General features: G+C 46.2%; 1 protein-coding gene across 1 annotated transcript in view; it reads right to left on the reverse strand.

Annotated features, from left to right (window-relative positions):
* Positions 1–470: 470 nt before the first annotated feature.
* The window catches only part of glsl (glutaminase like), a gene marked incomplete at both ends in the record, with an annotated part of 13,101 nt that continues 2,290 nt past the window's right edge, over positions 471–11,281 (reverse strand). The window contains 20 exons of the mRNA XM_084451426.1: positions 471–564; positions 1,134–1,274; positions 1,487–1,548; positions 1,669–1,761; positions 2,605–2,736; positions 3,565–3,741; positions 3,863–3,913; positions 4,485–4,551; positions 4,731–4,789; positions 4,872–4,916; positions 4,995–5,053; positions 5,366–5,529; positions 6,074–6,135; positions 6,212–6,341; positions 6,694–6,806; positions 7,237–7,303; positions 7,607–7,650; positions 7,981–8,084; positions 8,571–8,664; positions 9,687–10,279. Coding sequence (XP_084307552.1) covers positions 471–564; positions 1,134–1,274; positions 1,487–1,548; positions 1,669–1,761; positions 2,605–2,736; positions 3,565–3,741; positions 3,863–3,913; positions 4,485–4,551; positions 4,731–4,789; positions 4,872–4,916; positions 4,995–5,053; positions 5,366–5,529; positions 6,074–6,135; positions 6,212–6,341; positions 6,694–6,806; positions 7,237–7,303; positions 7,607–7,650; positions 7,981–8,084; positions 8,571–8,664; positions 9,687–10,279 — 2,351 coding nt within the window. The remainder of the gene's footprint in view (positions 565–1,133; positions 1,275–1,486; positions 1,549–1,668; positions 1,762–2,604; positions 2,737–3,564; positions 3,742–3,862; positions 3,914–4,484; positions 4,552–4,730; positions 4,790–4,871; positions 4,917–4,994; positions 5,054–5,365; positions 5,530–6,073; positions 6,136–6,211; positions 6,342–6,693; positions 6,807–7,236; positions 7,304–7,606; positions 7,651–7,980; positions 8,085–8,570; positions 8,665–9,686; positions 10,280–11,281) is intronic.

Genomic DNA, 11,281 nt, shown 5'->3' on the forward strand with positions numbered 1-11,281 from the left:
TGTGTGTGTGTGTGTGGGGGGGGGGGGGGGGGGGTGTATAATGTATATATATATAAATATTTTTTTGTTGTTGTTTTTTGGGGGGTGGGGGTGGGGGGTAAGAACAGAAACATGCATAAGGCACCTGAAGTCTTTTATCAGGGGTGTATTCAAGCATGTCCAGCATGTAAATAAAGGTTAAAAAAAATATATTTTAAAATAAACAGTATTATATTCGTCAGCACTGATCGTAGGTCAAAGACTGTCATCAGTAGAAGATGGCTGTTTTTAACTATGCTTCAACTGTGTGGAGGTAGTCTTGTGAGCATTGACCAGGAAACTGACCCTATAGCCCCAGTCTGCAGCCTCGTCTTCCTGGGTCAGTCAGTCTGTCAGACAGTCTATGATTATAAGTCATGGTCAGATGTGAACTAATGAATATTAGTATAGTAGTTAAGGTTAGTGTGGAGCGATCTGGAAAGATGACGCCCTTACAAAGACACATGCTCTTCATATTTCTGGAGTATCTGGGCAGCTGGTCCATGGCTGTGTCTCATAGCCTCCTGCAAGGGTGTGTTCCCCCATCTACAGAGAGAACATTCACAACCTCAGTCTTAAAGTCGCAATGAAAAAAGCATTCTGTCCCATTTTGGTTCACATAATTGGTCATAGTGTTCACCTATTCAACGATGTATGCCAAAAAAATTACAAAATTCTACTTTTGTTGTAATCTTATATCAAAGTATATAATTTCTTACTTCCTGGAAAACGGTAGGTCACGTGCAATGACGACAACAGGTACCTTCGATTTTAGGCCAATAATCTCATGACATCCACCCGTCAATCAACGCTATCCTTCTATCGAATCTGTCTAAAGTTCTTAAAACCCGTCCACTTGTCAATGTTCCAATCGAATTCCTCTAAACGCATGTCCCACCCTCATAGCTTGTTTGCGTCGGAAATACGTCAAACTAGGAAGTTAGATGATCTCAAACGTCCGTTTCAGTGCAACTTTAAAGCTTCCATAAAGAAGAAACACTTGTACACGATCCAATCACCGTGCTATCAAACGCTTTGAGTAGAAGCATCGGTTAAATACCCATAAACATTTACATTTTCAAAATAAATCTGCGAGATGCGGTAAAAGTGCTCACCTGTCCTTGAGGTGGTAGTTGGCTCCTGTGTTTTCCACCAGGAAGTGGATGACCTCGTCATGACCCTCGGACGCGGCCACGTGCAGAGCCGACCTCCCGTCGTAGTCCACCGCATTCATGTCCACTCCAGACAGGAAGTACCTGCAGAAGGATGACTGATCAGCTGTCCAGGACTAGCCAATCCTGAAAGACCCCCCCCCCCTCTATCCCCTCTAGAGACGTGTATGGATCTGAAAGCATAAGGGCTGGAAATATTTGTTTGAGTGTTTCTTCCTACTGTCTAGGTGGCCGTGGTTGAGCTGTGGACTAAGCTGGCATTGGAGCAGAAGAGTGGCTAGTCCAGTTTACTATACCTCCGTAACGAGGGCAGGTCACCTTTGAAGGCAGCCAGGAGAATGTTCATTATCTGATAACCCTGTAGGGGAAGAAGCCAAAAAAAACATTCTCAAATTATAATTCTGAAAGATCCCACAAATAGACGTCTAAAAGCTGAGCGTAACCCTCGACCCCACACATCTGAGGGATCAATACCGACCTCGGACTCTGCTTTCCACTGCCGGTAGGTCAGAACCTGTCTGAACGGGGTCCTGATGTCGAAACTGTGCAGTTGGAATGTTGATATGAGCTCCTTTATGCAAAAAAACGTGAATCAGTATGACACCAGCCCAAAACAGAAAACCTATAATTTCAAATGAACCATTTCATGGCTATCTATGAGGACCTGACCTCATCGACTACAGGGTGCTGAACTTGGAAATGTTCCACCTGCAGAAGCTCTACAGACGACTCTGCTATTGTTAGATGCGTAAGAGGAGGACTGCTTTTGTTTGTTTTCATGAACAGGACAGTTTACAGTTCACTTATTATTTATCAACATGGACATTTTTTATTTCACTGCCATGTAGGTATTGCACTCTAGTTCTAACTTCAGTTTATCACTTTTTTTGTATATTTTGTATAATCTGTGTACTTACTGTAAATTAGTCCCTGATCACTCCTTACTGCTGTAATACAACAAGTTCCCCTCAGGAATAAATAAAGTAAGTCCTGTACCTGAAGTCCCAATGATTGTCACACACCTGAGAGGGAAATTTGTTCTCTGCATTTGACCCATCACCTGGGGGTCCCTGACCCATCCCCTGGGGGAGCGGTGAGCAGCAGCGGTGCCGCGCTCAGGCCTACCTGCCTGTCTGTCTATCTATCTATCTATCTATCTATCTATCTATCTATCTATCTATCTATCTATCTATCTATCTATCTATCTATCTGTCTGTCTGTCTGTCTGTCTGTCTGTCTGTCTGTCTGTCTGTCTGTCTATCTATCTGTCTATCTGTCTATCTATCTGTCTATCTATCTATCTATCTATCTATCTATCTATCTATCTATCTATCTATCTATCTATCTATCTATCTATCTATCTATCTATCTATCTATCTATCTATCTATCTATCTATCGTGCTGGCTTTGCTACCTCAACAAAATGCACAGCCTTCCAGGAGTTTCCAGAGGAGTCCAGGTCCGGTGAGCAGCACATCAGGCCCAGAACCCCCGGGACCACGGCCAACACCGCCCCAGATGAGCTGGACTTGGCCGGAGCCGAGGTCTGAGGACACAACATGAATACAGAGCAGTCACATCTATAGGTTTACACAACATTACATTAATACAGAGCAGTCGCATCTATAGGTTTACACAACATTACATTAATACAGAGCAGTCGCATCTATAGGTTTACACAACATTACATGAATACAGAGCAGCACATCTATAGGTTTACACAACATTACATTAATACAGAGCAGTCGCATCTATAGGTTTACACAACATTACATGAATACAGAGCAGCACATCTATAGGTTTACACAACATTACATTAATACTGATCAATCAGGTAGGTCTGAAGAACATAACATTAATACAGATCTATCAGAATATGTCTGAAGATCATAACATTAATACACATCAATCAGATAGGTCTGAAGAACATAACATTAATACAGATCAATCAATCAATCAATCAATCAAAGCTTTATTTGTATAGCGCATTTCATACCCAGAGGCAACACAATGCGCTTTACAGAGAACAAGGGAGGTGGGCAGACGACCCACCCCTACATATTCCAGAGGGAAGAAAAAAAACAGTAATCACCCAGGGGCCAGATAAGTGAGCTGTATAAACTCTTCCCTGACCCCTCTCAACAAGGCGATCGAGCAAGCTCCTGGAGTATGTTTGTCTACCGGCTAAGAACATTTATAAAGCAATAAATTACATTACATTACATCAATCAGAATAGGCCTGAAGAACATAACATTAATACAGATCAATCAGAATATGTCTGAAGAACATACTGTAACATTATATTAATAAAGATTAATCAGACCTATATTGACCACTTTTACCACCGGGCAATCAAGGACAGTACAGACCAACCTTAAAATGGAACATTCTGGAGTAGTCATTCATCCCTGCAACCTGCATCACAGAGAGCATGCTCCGCGTAGCCGAGGGCGACAGCACCTGGTCACCTGACAGAGGGCAAAGGCCTCCATTGGCTAACGAAGCAGCAATGGCTGCTCCTGATTCGCAGGTGACCTCTGTGGATGCGCACTGACACACAAAAAATAAAAATAAAAATAATCAAGGCTTGTAAAAACTATTTAGATTATTTCAAAGTTACTAAATGTGGATAATATGTGAACATTGCATATTTGCCACATAAATTATTTACCTGCAACATTAAATCCAGGGTGGCATTTATGTCCACCGTCTCTGGAAAGCACTGAAAACGGTAGAGAATAATGTGAGTGAGTGTACTGGATAGTGTGTGTGTGAGTGTACTGGATCATATGTGAGTGTACTGGATAATGTGTGTGAGTGTACTGGATAATGTGTGTGAGTGTACTGGATCATGTGTGTGAGTGTACTGGATAATGTGTGTGAGTGTACTGGATAATGTGTGTGAGTGTACTGGATAATGTGTGTGAGTGTACTGGATAATGTGTGTGAGTGTACTGGATAATGTGAGTGAGTGTACTGGATCATGTGAGTGAGGGTACTGGATAATGTGTGTGAGTGTACTGGATAATGTGTGTGAGTGTACTGGATCATGTGTGTGAGTGTACTTGATAAAGTGTGTGAGTGTACTGGATAATGTGTGTGAGTGTACTGGATAATGTGTGTGAGTGTACTGGATAATGTGTGTGAGTGTACTGTAAATATGTTCCAGTATACTGACAGACAAACTGAGGAAAACACAACTCATGTGTTCATCAAAATGTAAGATCAACATTACAACTCAACGCTCAACTCAACACACTCCGTGTGAGTGTCTGACAAAGACTTTGATTTACCTTCTTTTCTTGAAGGTAAAAAGACAGGGAATGAAGTCTGATACTGTCCTTCCTCAAGCTCTGGTAGCTACAGTAGAGGGAGGAAATAAAGGCTCATTCAGGAACCACAAGAACAACAGAAATATAGAAATGCTCAATGAAGTTAACAAAGTTAAATATGAGATATTACCACTTCGATTCTTGAATCGATCAAAGCTTAGTGATGTATTAGTTGCATGAATAATAACAAATTGTAAACTGGATGACCTTGTGCAGTTCAAGTTTGCGTGTTCTTTATTGCAGAGTCTTCTTATAACATTCAGAACCTGCCAAGATGAAACCAGACTCACTTTAGTGCCATCTTTCTTCATCAACGATTGATTTGAGATAAACTTTCACTCCTCTTACCGATTCATACTTTTCCTCCTCCTCACTACAAAGTTTTCCCGCCAACTGTGGAAAAAGGGGGTAAAACGATGAAATACAAGCGAGGTGTGAGTGTGAGTGACTAAGTGAGCCAGCGAGTATCACCTGCAATAAAGAGGTGGCAATGATGGCCCCCGTCTCAATGAGCGGACTGTGAGGAGCACCTGTGGTAATAGAAAATGAGGGTGATTTAGAAAAATCAATCAATTAATCAATCAATCAATCAAGCTTTAATTGTATAGCGCATTTCATAAACAGAGGCAACACAATGTGTTTTACAGAGAACAAGGGAGGTGGGCATACGACCCACCTCTACATATTCCAGAGGGAAGCAAAAATACAGTATCACCCAGGGGCCAGAACTTACTTACTTACACTCTTCATTCATACAAGGCATTTTACCACCCGGACTGCACCAATTGAGGCCCACATTTGACAGACTAAACATATAAGTAACAGCTGGGTTCATGATGTACCTTGTTTGGTGAGGGTGAAAGGGGAGCTGTATTTGGAGAACTCCTCCATGCCGATGTACCTGTGTACATATTCAGCTCCCAGCTGGTCAGCGGCGATGCCGTAAACTAGGGGCCAGGACACCTCGGCCAGAAGCCAGGGCTCATCCCAGTCCCCCAGAGACAACCTGGACACAACACACCCAGCAGGACAGAGACGGAGGGTCAGGGAAGACAGGGTCAGAACATGATATGAATATGGCTTGAGCCAGAGTTACCCTTGGGCCTTTGTGACATTTTACTATAGGTTATCATGGACACAGGCACAGTCATGCATGATTGGATGGGATACATAGATGAGGATGATACTGATAGACTGATAGACTACAGATAGTAAATTGCCAGTTTGGGAACCTTTAAATGTCTAGCTGCATACTTTACCTACAGTAGTACTGGAATGAAGAACTGATTAGTGCTGCTAAACCAGTTAAAGGACAAGTGATGACAAGAATTCCAATTTACTGTACCTGTACCGGTACTGGCAAATAAACTTTCTATTCTATTCAAATAGAAAGCAATATATTCTTGCTGATTCTATCCAGATCAGTTATTTGGAGGTCACTAAAGGTGTACCGCAGGGTGCAATTCTAGGTTCTTTACTTTTCATCAAATAACACTGGACATCATTCACAAACCCAGTTATGAAAAGTTAAGTTGATGCCATTACCATACCTTTGACCATCCACAGTGCAGATAGAAACTCCCCACTTCGCGCTGTCTCCACTCTCCTTCTGCTGAGATAAACAGTGTTTCAGTATAATAGTGAATAGTGAATAATATTCACATTTTCGCTATCAAGCTTGTGTTCACCTTGATGGAAGATAACTGTTTACATTTCATAAACAGCTTTTGAGTTTGCTCAGTGAAGGTGGAAAAATCCGGAATGATGAATCGCCCTTGCAGCGCTTTCAGGATTAGGGACACAAAACCGGTTACACACCTGCAGAGAGCATTCACAACATACCCCGTCAATCACAGGCACTTATATACATCTTACAGTATGAATGTATGATAGAAATGCAATCCCTTCAGTTGGTACAACAGTTTGAATACAGTTTGAATAGCGTGTAAAGCGAGTTAAAGGAAAGAACCAATGAATAATGTTAACAGTGACATTACACACAGTCCGCTTTCTCACAGTGCAGAAAGAAAACCTATTTTACAAGACAGATTGGCTGCATGTCCCTGGACCAGATGATGTCCCTGGACCAGCCCTGTATTAAAGTATTAAAGTATTTCTTTATTTTTCGTGCACTTCTGAGGTGAGGGCAGGGATGTCATTACGAGCAGACCTCTGAAAAGCGTTCCTGTCCACGGTTCCATCAGCATCCAGCAGCTTCCTCATGTGGAAGTAGCAGTCCTTGATCCTGGGGTCAGACCTGTGCAGGCCTGAGCTCCATAGAGCCTGCGGACAGAGACAAAGAAAGTTTGGCTTCTTCTGTTCCTGTCACCCACAGGTCTGGGGAGCGTTCAAATTCAGCGAACATGTTTGCAAACTATTTGAACCTTTTTTCGGTTAGCTTTGCATTCACCGTTTGAGAAGGTAGTTTGCGGTGAACATAAACGCACACTGGACTGAGGGAAATGTAACTGTATGATTGAATGGATTAATTGAAGACCGGAGGCTCTTTACTTCAAATTTAACGTTCAAAGAAAACATGTTCGCCACGAACGTTCGCCTCTGTTCGCAGAATGTGAACGCAGCCTGATCTGATGATCTGAGAGTATTCTGGAAGTCCTCCAAGTGTGTACAGTAGATACTGTGTGGGTGTAGATAATGTGTAGGTACTGTGTGTGTCTGTGTGTGTGTGTGTGACATGCTGTGGCACAAATACCTCAAAAAACTGGTTCATGTTGAGTCTGCCATCAGAGGCAAAACTATCAAAGAGCACATCAGCAGCTCTGGAGAAACAAGAAGCTATTATCACTACTCACATATGAATCAAGAGGCCAAGAAGCTGATAAAGTACAGTACGAGTTGAAACATGAATGGATGTAAGAACTTAAAAGTTCCTGCACACTGCCCCAACAAACGCCAACCAACACCAACGTTTGTTTGTTGGCGGCTGTTGGTGTCGGTTGGATGGATTTTCAGTTGAATTTTAAACTTCCAACATTCTAACAACAACTGCCAACTTTAGAATGTTGGGTGTTGAGAGTTAGTTGGCGTTCGTTGGTGCCGTGTGCAGACAGCCTAAGACTCACGCCCTCCTCTTGGAGTGGCCCTGCTGGGGCTCTCCTCTGCCCAGACCACGAGGCCAGGGCTGAGGCGAGGTGGCTGGTCTCTCCTGCTCTGCTCTGCCCACACCAGGCCAGGGCTGAGGCGAGGTGGCTGGTCTCTCCTGCTCTGCTCTGCCCACACCAGGCCAGGGCTGAGGCGAGGTGGCTGGTCTCTCCTGCTCTGCTCTGCCCAGACCACCAGGCCAGGGCTGAGGCGAGGTGGCCGGTCTCTCCTGCTCTGCTCTGCCCACACCAGGCCAGGGCTGAGGCGAGGTGGCCGGTCTCTCCTGCTCTGCTCTGCCCACACCAGGCCAGGGCTGAGGCGAGGTGGCCGGTCTCTCCTGCTCTGCTCTGCCCACACCAGGCCAGGGCTGAGGCGAGGTGGCCGGTCTCTCCTGCTGTGGTGCGGGCGTCTGAGGCAGAGGGGGCTTGAGAGAACCATTACTGACCAGAGACAGCAGACCTGGAGACAGACACAGAAGAGTGGACGTAACAGAGCAGATTATAAATCCCTGATAGAAAGAAGCATCAAAGCTCCTATCATCCCCGGAATGAACAGGATATACTGTAGTTGACTATGTGTTTCTATTGAGTGGGTCCTATGGATTAAAGAGGGATGCAGCCCTGAAACTAGTAAAGTATCAAACCCGTGTTACTGACTCCCTTCCCTGTATTCACATAAAGGGATAGTTCACTATTTTATATGTCTGATTTCCCACTTGACTAGACCACTATCCTGCATATATCCAGACACTATTTTTACATAAGCTGTGGACATACTCCCCTTATTAACTTGTTAGCATTGCTTATTAAAACCTAATTGGGTCAGCTAGCAATTTCGCTAAAAACTATGGATAAGTAATCCTGTAAAAAAGGGAGATCGGGCATTACTATTAAAATAGTGAACTATCCCTTTAATACACCAGTCAGTGGGTGGGTGTATCAGTACCTGTTGGTCCAGGACTCACAAAGCTGACGGGCCTCTGGGACTGGGCCTGATTTCTGGGGAGGGGACACGGAACACGCCCCGACGGAGCTGCGTCCTTAGGAAATAAACAACAACACCAACACGACAACAGATCAGAGAGAGAAGGATGTGATGGTGTGGTTTTAGTTTGCTCAGACGCAAACTATGGCAGTCTATCCCAGAAGTCATGAACAAAAACGTGCGGTAAGTATAAACATGTTTATCATTTTATGAAAACTTGCAGTGTTGAGAGTCTAGCTGTATTCAAATGTACGTTTTTCTTGGGTTCTAGGTTCAATTTACTTGTTGCCAGACTTTCCTTTGAGGTCTCAGTAACCTTTAGAGAAGGACCGTTTAATTGTTGCCTTTACGAGGAAACACATCTGCATGGGTAGCTGGGAACAGTAGCCTGGAGGGATTCAACTTTTTACTGCCTCAGTCTCACAAGCTGCTCTACTCAGCTCTATATCTCCATGGCTGATCTATCCACCTCTATATCTCTATGACTGCTCTACTCAGCTCTCTATCTCTATGGCTGATCTATCCAGCTCTGCGTCTACACAGGCTGCTCTACTCAGCTCTATATCTCTATGGCTGCTCTACTCAGCTCTATATCTCTATGACTGCTCTACTCAGCTCTATATCTCTATGGCTGCTCTATCCAGCTCTATATCTCAATGGCTGCTCTACTCAGCTCTGCATCTACACAGGCTGCTCTATCCAGCACTTAAACCCTCTGTTTTCATAATGTTAACATTAGTGTTTACAGCCCAACAAAACATTCTGCGCCAGTACATCTCTTCAGTCTACTTTTCTTTTACGCAGAGCTAAATCCTGTGTGTGTGTGTGAGAGAGAGAGAGAGAGAGAGAGAGAGAGAGAGAGAGAGAGAGAGAGAGAGAGTGTGTGTGTGTGTGTGTGTGTGTGTGTGTGTGTGTGTGTGTGTGTGTGTGTGTGTGTGTGCGCATGGGTGTGTGTCTGTGTGTGTGTGTGACAGATAGTGTGTGTGTGTGTGTGTGTGTGTGTGTGTGTGTGTGTGTGTGTGTGTGTGTGTGTGTGTGTGGTTTGAGTGGTGGAATGGGACAGGATGCAGCACGTACCTGTCTCTCAGTGCTCCTCACCTGGGCAGCATTCCTCTGCTGGGGTTCTGTCAGCCCACCGGTCTCTAGGGGAACACGTTCTGTCAGTCCCCCGCTCTCTAGGGGAACACGTTCTGTCAGCCCCCCGCTCTCTAGGGGAACACGTTCTGTTAGACCCCCGCTCTCTAGGGGAACACGTTCTGTCAGCCCCCCGCTCTCTAGGGGAACACGTTCTGTCAGCCCCCCGCTCTCTAGGGGAACACGTTCTGTCAGCCCACCGGTCTCTAGGGGAACACGTTCTGTTAGACCCCCGCTCTCTAGGGGAACACGTTCTGTTAGACCCCCGCTCTCTAGGGGAACACGTTCTGTCAGCCCCCCGCTCTCTAGGGGAACACGTTCTGTTAGACCCCCGCTCTCTAGGGGAACACGTTCTGTCAGCCCCCCGCTCTCTAGGAGAACACGTTCTGTCAGCCCCCCGCTCTCTAGGGGAACACGTTCTGTCAGCCCACCGCTCTCTAGGGGAACACGTTCTGTCAGCCCACCGCTCCCTAGGGGAACACGTTCTGTCAGCCCCCCGCTCTCTAGGGGAACACGTTCTGTCAGTCCCCCGCTCTCTAGGGGAACAGGGGAACACGTTCTGTCAGCCCCCCGTTCTCTAGGGGAACACGTTCTGTTAGACCCCCGCTCTCTAGGGGAACACGTTCTGTCAGCCCCCCGGTCTCTAGGGGAACACGTTCTGTTAGACCCCCTCTCTCTAGGGGAACACGTTCTGTTAGACCCCCGCTCTCTAGGGGAACACGTTCTGTCAGTCCCCCGCTCTCTAGGGGAACACGTTCTGTTAGACCCACCGCTCTCTAGGGGAACACGTTCTGTTAGACCCCCGGTCTCTAGGGGAACACGTTCTGTCAGCCCCCCGCTCTCTAGAGGAACACGTTCTGTTAGACCCCCGGTCTCTAGGGGAACACGTTCTGTCAGCCCACCGGTCTCTAGGGGAACACGTTCTGTTAGACCCCCGCTCTCTAGGGGAACACGTTCTGTTAGACCCCCGCTCTCTAGGGGAACACGTTCTGTCAGCCCCCCTCTCTAGAGGGGAACAGGGGAACACGTTCTGTCAGCCCCCCGCTCTCTAGGGGAACACGTTCTGTCAGCCCCCCGCTCTCTAGGGGAACACGTTCTGCCAGCCCCCCGCTCTCTAGGGGAACACGTTCTGTCAGCCCCCCGCTCTCTAGGGGAACACGTTCTGTTAGACCCCCGCTCTCTAGGGGAACACGTTCTGTCAGCCCCCCGCTCTCTAGGAGAACACGTTCTGTCAGCCCCCCGCTCTCTAGGGGAACACGTTCTGTCAGACCCCCGGTCTCTAGGGGAACACGTTCTGTCAGACCCCCGGTCTCTAGGGGAACACGTTCTGCCAGCCCACCGCTCTCTAGGGGAACAGGGGAACACGTTCTGTCAGTCCCTCGCTCTCTAGGGGAACACGTTCTGTCAGCCCACCGCTCTCTAGGGGAACACGTTCTGTTAGTCCCCCGGTCTCTAGGAGAACAGGGGAACACGTTCTGCCACCCCCCCGCTCTCTAGGGGAACACCACCACCACACAAGTATCACTCAGGGAACCACG

The sequence above is a fragment of the Borostomias antarcticus genome (genome assembly GCF_949987555.1).
Source record: "Borostomias antarcticus genome assembly, chromosome: 16".
NCBI lineage: Eukaryota > Metazoa > Chordata > Actinopteri > Stomiiformes > Stomiidae > Borostomias > Borostomias antarcticus.